The sequence below is a fragment of the Protomyctophum parallelum genome (assembly GCF_964188405.1).
Source record: "Protomyctophum parallelum genome assembly, chromosome: 9".
In the NCBI taxonomy this organism is placed as follows: Eukaryota; Metazoa; Chordata; class Actinopteri; order Myctophiformes; family Myctophidae; genus Protomyctophum; species Protomyctophum parallelum.
This window is the reverse complement of record NC_139706.1, coordinates 2940980-2955815: the sequence shown is the minus strand read 5'-3', so window position 1 is coordinate 2955815 and position 14836 is coordinate 2940980. Positions and strand designations below refer to the sequence as shown.

Below are 14836 nucleotides of genomic sequence, written 5' to 3'. Positions count from 1 at the left end.
TCAGGCCTGTTTTATAGGAAGACAGGGATTTGTATTTTTTTAGGGAGGGGGTCAGGGCATTCTAAACGTTGGTGGCAGTGCTGTAGAATTGACCCATGTTTGTTTTGAAAGTGGGTGGTACCAGATCGTTGTTCTCGCTTCCTCTGCTATTGTGGCTGTGGCATTAACTCTGTCTCAGAAGCACTTCAACAGACAGAGTTAATGGAACAACATTGGATCATTATTAATGCATTAATTAATGTCTTCATTATTCATTAATTTAACATTCTGATACTTAAATGTCATTGTTCATTCATTTAACATTACTCTAATATTAATCTAACATTCATTTAACATTAATCTAACATTCATTTTAACATTTTGATGCTTCCATCTGTGTAGTTGGACTAAAGTTAGCATTTTCCCAGCATCAAAATAGGGATTATAACGTCAGACAATGAATAGAAATACAAAATAGATACTTTACAAACTTTAGATTTTATTTTAATTATTTTTCTGAAATGGAACCATGGCAGTCAGACTGTATTAAAATATACCTGCTCTCCAACCCTGAAGGTAAGAATGTTATTACATTAAAATCTGTCTATTAAATTACATTGTGTTAAATCTAGAGATTAAACATTATATCCATGAATTGCTTCTCAAACCTTTTCATGTCAAGGACCCCCGAAACAATTTAAAGTACCAAAAGTAAAATGCATAAGAAATATTTTGAAAATAGCAGATCTGCAAGTTCACAATTTGTGTGTGTGTGTGTGTGTGTGTGTGTGTGTGTGTGTGTGCACACTTGCACTTGCCCAGTTGCCCTAGCCTAGCCCCTTAGATAGCATTTTATGTCGACTTACGTAGATAGTATTATAGCTCGTTACGTAGACAGCACTAGAATTGCATTTTATGTAGTCATAGCACTTTAAATTGTATAATATATAATATAGTATAGTATGTATAGTTGACATAGATACTCCACTGTTACGTTCTTAGTTTATACATGATTCATGATAAGTACTTTTTATATATGTGATGTATGACATGCTTTTGTTTTGGCTTAAATGTAAGGCGCTCTGGATCAAGAGCGTCTGCTAAATGCCTAAATTGTAAATTGTGTGTGTGTGTGCGTGTGCGTGTGCGGGCGTGCGTGCGTGCGTGCGTGCGTGCGTGCGTGCGTGCGTGCGTGCGTGCGTTTGTGTACGCGTGCATGCGTGCATGTGTTGTATTTAAATTATAGGTTCTGAGGAGGAACGCTCATCTCTCAGACAGGAAGTGTTTCCCAGACTCAGAGAACACTGCAGACGCACTCTGAGACCATATATCAAGGTGTTTGTGTGTGCACGCGCGTGTGTGAGTGTGTGTTTGTGCATGTGCATACGTGCACGCGTGCACACAGTTTAAAGATTAGAGATAGAGTCATGCCTAATTTACACTTGGTTGAGAACGCTGGTGTCGTGCTCCGTGTGTGTGTGTGTGCGTGTGTATGTGCGTGCATGCGTGCTTGCACACAGGTCATTGATCCATATGAATCCAGTGATCGCAGTCGTTGGCCTGATCAGAACACCAGACTGCAGTTGATCCAACAATGTAGAGACAGCAGTTCTGGACCCTTCCTACTGGTAAACAATAGTCTTATAGTACCTTCCTACTGGTAAACAATAGTCTTATAGTACCTTCCTACTGGTAAACAATAGTCTTATAACAGTACCTTCCTACTGGTAAACAATAGTCTTATAACAGTACCTTCCTACTGGTATACAATAGTCTTATAACAGTACCTTCCTACTGGTATACAATAGTCTTATAGTACCTTCCTACTGGTAAACAATAGTCTTATAGTACCTTCCTACTGGTAAACAATAGTCTTATAGTACCTTCCTACTGGTAAACAATAGTCTTATAACAGTACCTTCCTACTGGTAAACAATAGTCTTATAACAGTACCTTCCTACTGGTAAACAATAGTCTTATAACAGTACCTTCCTACTGGTATACAATAGTCTTATAGTACCTTCCTACTGGTAAACAATAGTCTTATAACAGTACCTTCCTACTGGTAAACAATAGTCTTATAGTACCTTCCTACTGGTAAACACTAGTCTTATAGTACCTTCCTACTGGTAAACACTAGTCTTATAGTACCTTCCTACTGGTAAACAATAGTCTTATATTACCTTCCTACTGGTAAACACTAGTCTTATAGTACCTTCCTACTGGTAAACAATAGTCTTATAGTACCTTCCTACTGGTAAACAATAGTCTTATAGTACCTTCCTACTGGTAAACACTAGTCTTATAGTAGGCTACCTTCCTACTGGTAAACAATAGTCTTATAGTACCTTCCTACTGGTAAACACTAGTCTTATAGTACCTTCCTACTGGTAAACACTAGTCTTATAGTACCTTCCTACTGGTAAACAATAGTCTTATAACAGTACCTTCCTACTGGTAAACAATAGTCTTATAACAGTACCTTCCTACTGGTAAACAATAGTCTTATAACAGTACCTTCCTACTGGTAAACAATAGTCTTATAGTACCTTCCTACTGGTAAACACTAGTCTTATAGTACCTTCCTACTGGTAAACACTAGTCTTATAGTACCTTCCTACTGGTAAACAATAGTCTTATAACAGTACCTTCCTACTGGTAAACTATAGTCTTATAACAGTACCTTCCTACTGGTAAACAATAGTCTTATAGTACCTTCCTACTGGTAAACAATAGTCTTATAGTACCTTCCTACTGGTAAACACTAGTCTTATAGTACCTTCCTACTGGTAAACACTAGTCTTATAGTACCTTCCTACTGGTAAACACTAGTCTTATAATAGTACCTTCCTACTGGTAAACACTAGTCTTATAATAGTACCTTCCTACTGGTAAACAATAGTCTTATAATAGTACCTTCCTACTGGTAAACACTAGTCTTATAGTACCTTCCTACTGGTAAACAATAGTCTTATAGTACCTTCCTACTGGTAAACACTAGTCTTATAATAGTACCTTCCTACTGGTAAACACTAGTCTTATAGTACCTTCCTACTGGTAAACACTAGTCTTATAGTACCTTCCTACTGGTAAACAATAGTCTTATAATAGTACCTTCCTACTGGTAAACAATAGTCTTATAGTACCTTCCTACTGGTAAACACTAGTCTTATAGTACCTTCCTACTGGTAAACAATAGTCTTATAGTACCTTCCTACTGGTAAACACTAGTCTTATAGTACCTTCCTACTGGTAAACAATAGTCTTATAGTACCTTCCTACTGGTAAACAATAGTCTTATAGTACCTTCCTACTGGTAAACACTAGTCTTATAGTACCTTCCTACTGGTAAACAATAGTCTTATAATAGTACCTTCCTACTGGTAAACAATAGTCTTATAGTACCTTCCTACTGGTAAACACTAGTCTTATAGTACCTTCCTACTGGTAAACAATAGTCTTATAACAGTACCTTCCTACTGGTAAACAATAGTCTTATAACAGTACCTTCCTACTGGTAAACAATAGTCTTATAGTACCTTCCTACTGGTAAACAATAGTCTTATATTACCTTCCTACTGGTAAACAATAGTCTTATAGTACCTTCCTACTGGTAAACAATAGTCTTATAACAGTACCTTCCTACTGGTAAACAATAGTCTTATAACAGTACCTTCCTACTGGTAAACAATAGTCTTATAACAGTACCTTCCTACTGGTAAACAATAGTCTTATAGTACCTTCCTACTGGTAAACTATAGTCTTATAGTACCTTCCTACTGGTAAACAATAGTCTTATAACAGTACCTTCCTACTGGTAAACACTAGTCTTATATTACCTTCCTACTGGTAAACAATAGTCTTATAACAGTACCTTCCTACTGGTAAACACTAGTCTTATAGTACCTTCCTACTGGTAAACAATAGTCTTATAACAGTACCTTCCTACTGGTAAACACTAGTCTTATAGTACCTTCCTACTGGTAAACAATAGTCTTATAGTACCTTCCTACTGGTAAACAATAGTCTTATAGTACCTTCCTACTGGTAAACACTAGTCTTATAGTAGGCTACCTTCCTACTGGTAAACAATAGTCTTATAGTACCTTCCTACTGGTAAACACTAGTCTTATAGTACCTTCCTACTGGTAAACACTAGTCTTATAGTACCTTCCTACTGGTAAACAATAGTCTTATAACAGTACCTTCCTACTGGTAAACAATAGTCTTATAACAGTACCTTCCTACTGGTAAACAATAGTCTTATAACAGTACCTTCCTACTGGTAAACAATAGTCTTATAGTACCTTCCTACTGGTAAACACTAGTCTTATAGTACCTTCCTACTGGTAAACACTAGTCTTATAGTACCTTCCTACTGGTAAACAATAGTCTTATAACAGTACCTTCCTACTGGTAAACTATAGTCTTATAACAGTACCTTCCTACTGGTAAACAATAGTCTTATAGTACCTTCCTACTGGTAAACAATAGTCTTATAGTACCTTCCTACTGGTAAACACTAGTCTTATAGTACCTTCCTACTGGTAAACACTAGTCTTATAGTACCTTCCTACTGGTAAACACTAGTCTTATAATAGTACCTTCCTACTGGTAAACAATAGTCTTATAATAGTACCTTCCTACTGGTAAACACTAGTCTTATAGTACCTTCCTACTGGTAAACAATAGTCTTATAGTACCTTCCTACTGGTAAACAATAGTCTTATAGTACCTTCCTACTGGTAAACACTAGTCTTATAGTACCTTCCTACTGGTAAACACTAGTCTTATAATAGTACCTTCCTACTGGTAAACAATAGTCTTATAATAGTACCTTCCTACTGGTAAACACTAGTCTTATAGTACCTTCCTACTGGTAAACAATAGTCTTATAGTACCTTCCTACTGGTAAACAATAGTCTTATAGTACCTTCCTACTGGTAAACACTAGTCTTATAATAGTACCTTCCTACTGGTAAACACTAGTCTTATAGTACCTTCCTACTGGTAAACACTAGTCTTATAGTACCTTCCTACTGGTAAACAATAGTCTTATAATAGTACCTTCCTACTGGTAAACAATAGTCTTATAGTACCTTCCTACTGGTAAACACTAGTCTTATAGTACCTTCCTACTGGTAAACACTAGTCTTATAGTACCTTCCTACTGGTAAACAATAGTCTTATAATAGTACCTTCCTACTGGTAAACAATAGTCTTATAGTACCTTCCTACTGGTAAACAATAGTCTTATAGTACCTTCCTACTGGTAAACAATAGTCTTATAGTACCTTCCTACTGGTAAACAATAGTCTTATAGTACCTTCCTACTGGTAAACACTAGTCTTATAGTACCTTCCTACTGGTAAACAATAGTCTTATAATAGTACCTTCCTACTGGTAAACAATAGTCTTATAGTACCTTCCTACTGGTAAACACTAGTCTTATAGTACCTTCCTACTGGTAAACAATAGTCTTATAACAGTACCTTCCTACTGGTAAACAATAGTCTTATAACAGTACCTTCCTACTGGTAAACAATAGTCTTATAGTACCTTCCTACTGGTAAACAATAGTCTTATATTACCTTCCTACTGGTAAACAATAGTCTTATAGTACCTTCCTACTGGTAAACAATAGTCTTATAACAGTACCTTCCTACTGGTAAACAATAGTCTTATAACAGTACCTTCCTACTGGTAAACAATAGTCTTATAACAGTACCTTCCTACTGGTAAACAATAGTCTTATAGTACCTTCCTACTGGTAAACTATAGTCTTATAGTACCTTCCTACTGGTAAACAATAGTCTTATAGTACCTTCCTACTGGTAAACAATAGTCTTATATTACCTTCCTACTGGTAAACAATAGTCCTATAATAGTACCTTCCTACTGGTAAACAATAGTCTTATATTACCTTCCTACTGGTAAACAATAGTCTTATAACAGTACCTTCCTACTGGTAAACAATAGTCTTATAGTACCTTCCTACTGGTAAACACTAGTCTTATAGTACCTTCCTACTGGTAAACACTAGTCTTATAGTACCTTCCTACTGGTAAACAATAGTCTTATAACAGTACCTTCCTACTGGTAAACTATAGTCTTATAACAGTACCTTCCTACTGGTAAACAATAGTCTTATAGTACCTTCCTACTGGTAAACAATAGTCTTATAGTACCTTCCTACTGGTAAACACTAGTCTTATAGTACCTTCCTACTGGTAAACACTAGTCTTATAGTACCTTCCTACTGGTAAACACTAGTCTTATAATAGTACCTTCCTACTGGTAAACAATAGTCTTATAATAGTACCTTCCTACTGGTAAACACTAGTCTTATAGTACCTTCCTACTGGTAAACAATAGTCTTATAGTACCTTCCTACTGGTAAACAATAGTCTTATAGTACCTTCCTACTGGTAAACACTAGTCTTATAGTACCTTCCTACTGGTAAACACTAGTCTTATAATAGTACCTTCCTACTGGTAAACAATAGTCTTATAATAGTACCTTCCTACTGGTAAACACTAGTCTTATAGTACCTTCCTACTGGTAAACAATAGTCTTATAGTACCTTCCTACTGGTAAACAATAGTCTTATAGTACCTTCCTACTGGTAAACACTAGTCTTATAATAGTACCTTCCTACTGGTAAACACTAGTCTTATAGTACCTTCCTACTGGTAAACACTAGTCTTATAGTACCTTCCTACTGGTAAACAATAGTCTTATAATAGTACCTTCCTACTGGTAAACAATAGTCTTATAGTACCTTCCTACTGGTAAACACTAGTCTTATAGTACCTTCCTACTGGTAAACACTAGTCTTATAGTACCTTCCTACTGGTAAACAATAGTCTTATAATAGTACCTTCCTACTGGTAAACAATAGTCTTATAGTACCTTCCTACTGGTAAACAATAGTCTTATAGTACCTTCCTACTGGTAAACAATAGTCTTATAGTACCTTCCTACTGGTAAACAATAGTCTTATAGTACCTTCCTACTGGTAAACACTAGTCTTATAGTACCTTCCTACTGGTAAACAATAGTCTTATAATAGTACCTTCCTACTGGTAAACAATAGTCTTATAGTACCTTCCTACTGGTAAACACTAGTCTTATAGTACCTTCCTACTGGTAAACAATAGTCTTATAACAGTACCTTCCTACTGGTAAACAATAGTCTTATAACAGTACCTTCCTACTGGTAAACAATAGTCTTATAGTACCTTCCTACTGGTAAACAATAGTCTTATATTACCTTCCTACTGGTAAACAATAGTCTTATAGTACCTTCCTACTGGTAAACAATAGTCTTATAACAGTACCTTCCTACTGGTAAACAATAGTCTTATAACAGTACCTTCCTACTGGTAAACAATAGTCTTATAACAGTACCTTCCTACTGGTAAACAATAGTCTTATAGTACCTTCCTACTGGTAAACTATAGTCTTATAGTACCTTCCTACTGGTAAACAATAGTCTTATAGTACCTTCCTACTGGTAAACAATAGTCTTATATTACCTTCCTACTGGTAAACAATAGTCCTATAATAGTACCTTCCTACTGGTAAACAATAGTCTTATATTACCTTCCTACTGGTAAACAATAGTCTTATATTACCTTCCTACTGGTAAACAATAGTCTTATAACAGTACCTTCCTACTGGTAAACAATAGTCTTATATTACCTTCCTACTGGTAAACAATAGTCTTATAATAGTACCTTCCTACTGGTAAACAATAGTCTTATATTACCTTCCTACTGGTAAACAATAGTCTTATAGTACCTTCCTACTGGTAAACAATAGTCTTATATTACCTTCCTACTGGTAAACAATAGTCTTATATTACCTTCCTACTGGTAAACAATAGTCTTATAGTACCTTCCTACTGGTAAACAATAGTCATATAGTACCTTCCTACTGGTAAACAATAGTCTTATAGTACCTTCCTACTGGTAAACAATAGTCTTATAGGCCTACTACCTTCCTACTGGTAAACAATAGTCTTATATTACCTTCCTACTGGTAAACACTAGTCTTATAGTACCTTCCTACTGGTAAACAATAGTCTTATAGTACCTTCCTACTGGTAAACAATAGTCTTATAGTACCTTCCTACTGGTAAACACTAGTCTTATAGTACCTTCCTACTGGTAAACACTAGTCTTATAATAGTACCTTCCTACTGGTAAACAATAGTCTTATAATAGTACCTTCCTACTGGTAAACACTAGTCTTATAGTACCTTCCTACTGGTAAACAATAGTCTTATAGTACCTTCCTACTGGTAAACAATAGTCTTATAGTACCTTCCTACTGGTAAACACTAGTCTTATAATAGTACCTTCCTACTGGTAAACACTAGTCTTATAGTACCTTCCTACTGGTAAACACTAGTCTTATAGTACCTTCCTACTGGTAAACAATAGTCTTATAATAGTACCTTCCTACTGGTAAACAATAGTCTTATAGTACCTTCCTACTGGTAAACACTAGTCTTATAGTACCTTCCTACTGGTAAACACTAGTCTTATAGTACCTTCCTACTGGTAAACAATAGTCTTATAATAGTACCTTCCTACTGGTAAACAATAGTCTTATAGTACCTTCCTACTGGTAAACAATAGTCTTATAGTACCTTCCTACTGGTAAACAATAGTCTTATAGTACCTTCCTACTGGTAAACAATAGTCTTATAGTACCTTCCTACTGGTAAACACTAGTCTTATAGTACCTTCCTACTGGTAAACAATAGTCTTATAATAGTACCTTCCTACTGGTAAACAATAGTCTTATAGTACCTTCCTACTGGTAAACACTAGTCTTATAGTACCTTCCTACTGGTAAACAATAGTCTTATAACAGTACCTTCCTACTGGTAAACAATAGTCTTATAACAGTACCTTCCTACTGGTAAACAATAGTCTTATAGTACCTTCCTACTGGTAAACAATAGTCTTATATTACCTTCCTACTGGTAAACAATAGTCTTATAGTACCTTCCTACTGGTAAACAATAGTCTTATAACAGTACCTTCCTACTGGTAAACAATAGTCTTATAACAGTACCTTCCTACTGGTAAACAATAGTCTTATAACAGTACCTTCCTACTGGTAAACAATAGTCTTATAGTACCTTCCTACTGGTAAACTATAGTCTTATAGTACCTTCCTACTGGTAAACAATAGTCTTATAGTACCTTCCTACTGGTAAACAATAGTCTTATATTACCTTCCTACTGGTAAACAATAGTCCTATAATAGTACCTTCCTACTGGTAAACAATAGTCTTATATTACCTTCCTACTGGTAAACAATAGTCTTATATTACCTTCCTACTGGTAAACAATAGTCTTATAACAGTACCTTCCTACTGGTAAACAATAGTCTTATATTACATTCCTACTGGTAAACAATAGTCTTATAATAGTACCTTCCTACTGGTAAACAATAGTCTTATATTACCTTCCTACTGGTAAACAATAGTCTTATAGTACCTTCCTACTGGTAAACAATAGTCTTATATTACCTTCCTACTGGTAAACAATAGTCTTATATTACCTTCCTACTGGTAAACAATAGTCTTATAGTACCTTCCTACTGGTAAACAATAGTCATATAGTACCTTCCTACTGGTAAACAATAGTCTTATAGTACCTTCCTACTGGTAAACAATAGTCTTATAGGCCTACTACCTTCCTACTGGTAAACAATAGTCTTATATTACCTTCCTACTGGTAAACAATAGTCTTATAGTACCTTCCTACTGGTAAACAATAGTCTTATAGTACCTTCCTACTGGTAAACAATAGTCTTATAGTACCTTCCTACTGGTAAACAATAGTCTTATAGTACCTTCCTACTGGTAAACAATAGTCTTATAGTACCTTCCTACTGGTAAACAATAGTCTTATAGTACCTTTCTACTGGTAAACAATAGTCTTATAACAGTACCTTCCTACTGGTAAACAATAGTCTTATAACAGTACCTTCCTACTGGTAAACAATAGTCTTATAACAGTACCTTCCTACTGGTAAACAATAGTCTTATAACAGTACCTTCCTACTGGTAAACAATAGTCTTATAGTACCTTCCTACTGGTAAACAATAGTCTTATATTACCTTCCTACTGGTAAACAATAGTCTTATAGTACCTTCCTACTGGTAAACAATAGTCTTATAGTACCTTCCTACTGGTAAACAATAGTCTTATAACAGTACCTTCCTACTGGTAAACAATAGTCTTATAGTACCTTCCTACTGGTAAACAATAGTCTTATAGTACCTTCCTACTGGTAAACAATAGTCTTATAACAGTACCTTCCTACTGGTAAACAATAGTCTTATAACAGTACCTTCCTACTGGTAAACAATAGTCTTATAGTACCTTCCTACTGGTAAACAATAGTCTTATATTACCTTCCTACTGGTAAACAATAGTCTTATAGTACCTTCCTACTGGTAAACAATAGTCTTATAGTACCTTCCTACTGGTAAACAATAGTCTTATAGTACCTTCCTACTGGTAAACAATAGTCTTATATTACCTTCCTACTGGTAAACAATAGTCTTATATTACCTTCCTACTGGTAAACAATAGTCTTATATTACCTTCCTACTGGTAAACAATAGTCTTATAGTACCTTCCTACTGGTAAACAATAGTCTTATAGTACCTTCCTACTGGTAAACAATAGTCTTATAGTACCTTCCTACTGGTAAACAATAGTCTTATAGTACCTTCCTACTGGTAAACAATAGTCTTATAACAGTACCTTCCTACTGGTAAACAATAGTCTTATAACAGTACCTTCCTACTGGTAAACAATAGTCTTATAGTACCTTCCTACTGGTAAACAATAGTCTTATAACAGTACCTTCCTACTGGTAAACAATAGTCTTATAGTACCTTCCTACTGGTAAACAATAGTCTTATAGTACCTTCCTACTGGTAAACAATAGTCTTATACTACCTTCCTACTGGTAAACAATAGTCTTATAACAGTACCTTCCTACTGGTAAACAATAGTCTTATAACAGTACCTTCCTACTGGTAAACAATAGTCTTATAACAGTACCTTCCTACTGGTAAACAATAGTCTTATAACAGTACCTTCCTACTGGTAAACAATAGTCTTATAACAGTACCTTCCTACTGGTAAACAATAGTCTTATATTACCTTCCTACTGGTAAACAATAGTCTTATAACAGTACCTTCCTACTGGTAAACAATAGTCTTATATTACCTTCCTACTGGTAAACAATAGTCTTATAATAGTACCTTCCTACTGGTAAACAATAGTCTTATATTACCTTCCTACTGGTAAACAATAGTCTTATAGTACCTTCCTACTGGTAAACAATAGTCTTATATTACCTTCCTACTGGTAAACAATAGTCTTATATTACCTTCCTACTGGTAAACAATAGTCTTATAGTACCTTCCTACTGGTAAACAATAGTCATATAGTACCTTCCTACTGGTAAACAATAGTCTTATAGTACCTTCCTACTGGTAAACAATAGTCTTATAGTACCTTCCTACTGGTAAACACTAGTCTTATAATAGTACCTTCCTACTGGTAAACAATAGTCTTATAATAGTACCTTCCTACTGGTAAACACTAGTCTTATAGTACCTTCCTACTGGTAAACAATAGTCTTATAGTACCTTCCTACTGGTAAACAATAGTCTTATAGTACCTTCCTACTGGTAAACACTAGTCTTATAATAGTACCTTCCTACTGGTAAACACTAGTCTTATAGTACCTTCCTACTGGTAAACACTAGTCTTATAGTACCTTCCTACTGGTAAACAATAGTCTTATAATAGTACCTTCCTACTGGTAAACAATAGTCTTATAGTACCTTCCTACTGGTAAACACTAGTCTTATAGTACCTTCCTACTGGTAAACACTAGTCTTATAGTACCTTCCTACTGGTAAACAATAGTCTTATAATAGTACCTTCCTACTGGTAAACAATAGTCTTATAGTACCTTCCTACTGGTAAACAATAGTCTTATAGTACCTTCCTACTGGTAAACAATAGTCTTATAGTACCTTCCTACTGGTAAACAATAGTCTTATAGTACCTTCCTACTGGTAAACACTAGTCTTATAGTACCTTCCTACTGGTAAACAATAGTCTTATAATAGTACCTTCCTACTGGTAAACAATAGTCTTATAGTACCTTCCTACTGGTAAACACTAGTCTTATAGTACCTTCCTACTGGTAAACAATAGTCTTATAACAGTACCTTCCTACTGGTAAACAATAGTCTTATAACAGTACCTTCCTACTGGTAAACAATAGTCTTATAGTACCTTCCTACTGGTAAACAATAGTCTTATATTACCTTCCTACTGGTAAACAATAGTCTTATAGTACCTTCCTACTGGTAAACAATAGTCTTATAACAGTACCTTCCTACTGGTAAACAATAGTCTTATAACAGTACCTTCCTACTGGTAAACAATAGTCTTATAACAGTACCTTCCTACTGGTAAACAATAGTCTTATAGTACCTTCCTACTGGTAAACTATAGTCTTATAGTACCTTCCTACTGGTAAACAATAGTCTTATAGTACCTTCCTACTGGTAAACAATAGTCTTATATTACCTTCCTACTGGTAAACAATAGTCTTATAATAGTACCTTCCTACTGGTAAACAATAGTCTTATATTACCTTCCTACTGGTAAACAATAGTCTTATATTACCTTCCTACTGGTAAACAATAGTCTTATAACAGTACCTTCCTACTGGTAAACAATAGTCTTATATTACCTTCCTACTGGTAAACAATAGTCTTATAATAGTACCTTCCTACTGGTAAACAATAGTCTTATATTACCTTCCTACTGGTAAACAATAGTCTTATAGTACCTTCCTACTGGTAAACAATAGTCTTATATTACCTTCCTACTGGTAAACAATAGTCTTATATTACCTTCCTACTGGTAAACAATAGTCTTATAGTACCTTCCTACTGGTAAACAATAGTCATATAGTACCTTCCTACTGGTAAACAATAGTCTTATAGTACCTTCCTACTGGTAAACAATAGTCTTATAGGCCTACTACCTTCCTACTGGTAAACAATAGTCTTATATTACCTTCCTACTGGTAAACAATAGTCTTATAGTACCTTCCTACTGGTAAACAATAGTCTTATAGTACCTTCCTACTGGTAAACAATAGTCTTATAGTACCTTCCTACTGGTAAACAATAGTCTTATAGTACCTTCCTACTGGTAAACAATAGTCTTATAGTACCTTCCTACTGGTAAACAATAGTCTTATAGTACCTTTCTACTGGTAAACAATAGTCTTATAACAGTACCTTCCTACTGGTAAACAATAGTCTTATAACAGTACCTTCCTACTGGTAAACAATAGTCTTATAACAGTACCTTCCTACTGGTAAACAATAGTCTTATAACAGTACCTTCCTACTGGTAAACAATAGTCTTATAGTACCTTCCTACTGGTAAACAATAGTCTTATATTACCTTCCTACTGGTAAACAATAGTCTTATAGTACCTTCCTACTGGTAAACAATAGTCTTATAGTACCTTCCTACTGGTAAACAATAGTCTTATAACAGTACCTTCCTACTGGTAAACAATAGTCTTATAGTACCTTCCTACTGGTAAACAATAGTCTTATATTACCTTCCTACTGGTAAACAATAGTCTTATAGTACCTTCCTACTGGTAAACAATAGTCTTATAACAGTACCTTCCTACTGGTAAACAATAGTCTTATAACAGTACCTTCCTACTGGTAAACAATAGTCTTATAGTACCTTCCTACTGGTAAACAATAGTCTTATATTACCTTCCTACTGGTAAACAATAGTCTTATAGTACCTTCCTACTGGTAAACAATAGTCTTATAGTACCTTCCTACTGGTAAACAATAGTCTTATAGTACCTTCCTACTGGTAAACAATAGTCTTATATTACCTTCCTACTGGTAAACAATAGTCTTATATTACCTTCCTACTGGTAAACAATAGTCTTATATTACCTTCCTACTGGTAAACAATAGTCTTATAGTACCTTCCTACTGGTAAACAATAGTCTTATAGTACCTTCCTACTGGTAAACAATAGTCTTATAGTACCTTCCTACTGGTAAACAATAGTCTTATAGTACCTTCCTACTGGTAAACAATAGTCTTATAACAGTACCTTCCTACTGGTAAACAATAGTCTTATAACAGTACCTTCCTACTGGTAAACAATAGTCTTATAGTACCTTCCTACTGGTAAACAATAGTCTTATAACAGTACCTTCCTACTGGTAAACAATAGTCTTATAGTACCTTCCTACTGGTAAACAATAGTCTTATAGTACCTTCCTACTGGTAAACAATAGTCTTATACTACCTTCCTACTGGTAAACAATAGTCTTATAACAGTACCTTCCTACTGGTAAACAATAGTCTTATAACAGTACCTTCCTACTGGTAAACAATAGTCTTATAACAGTACCTTCCTACTGGTAAACAATAGTCTTATAACAGTACCTTCCTACTGGTAAACAATAGTCTTATAACAGTACCTTCCTACTGGTAAACAATAGTCTTATAACAGTACCTTCCTACTGGTAAACAATAGTCTTATAGTACCTTCCTACTGGTAAACAATAGTCTTATAACAGTACCTTCCTACTGGTAAACAATAGTCTTATAACAGTACCTTCCTACTGGTAAACAATAGTCTTATAGTACCTTCCTACTGGTAAACAATAGTCTTATAGTACCTTCCTACTGGTAAACAATAGTCTTATAACAGTACCTTCCTACTGGTAAACAATAGTCTTAT

The 14836-nt window shown here is 34.8% G+C and overlaps 1 protein-coding gene across 1 annotated transcript in view; it reads left to right on the top strand.

Annotated features, from left to right (window-relative positions):
- Positions 1-428: 428 nt before the first annotated feature.
- LOC310863951 (NACHT and WD repeat domain-containing protein 2-like) overlaps positions 429-14836 on the top strand; it is a gene marked incomplete at its 3' end in the record, with an annotated part of 33857 nt that continues 19449 nt past the window's right edge. The window contains exons 1-3 of the mRNA XM_083772486.1: positions 429-555; positions 1226-1314; positions 1500-1607. Of these exons, the coding sequence (XP_083628612.1) occupies positions 501-555; positions 1226-1314; positions 1500-1607 (252 nt within the window). The 5' untranslated portion in view covers positions 429-500. The remainder of the gene's footprint in view (positions 556-1225; positions 1315-1499; positions 1608-14836) is intronic.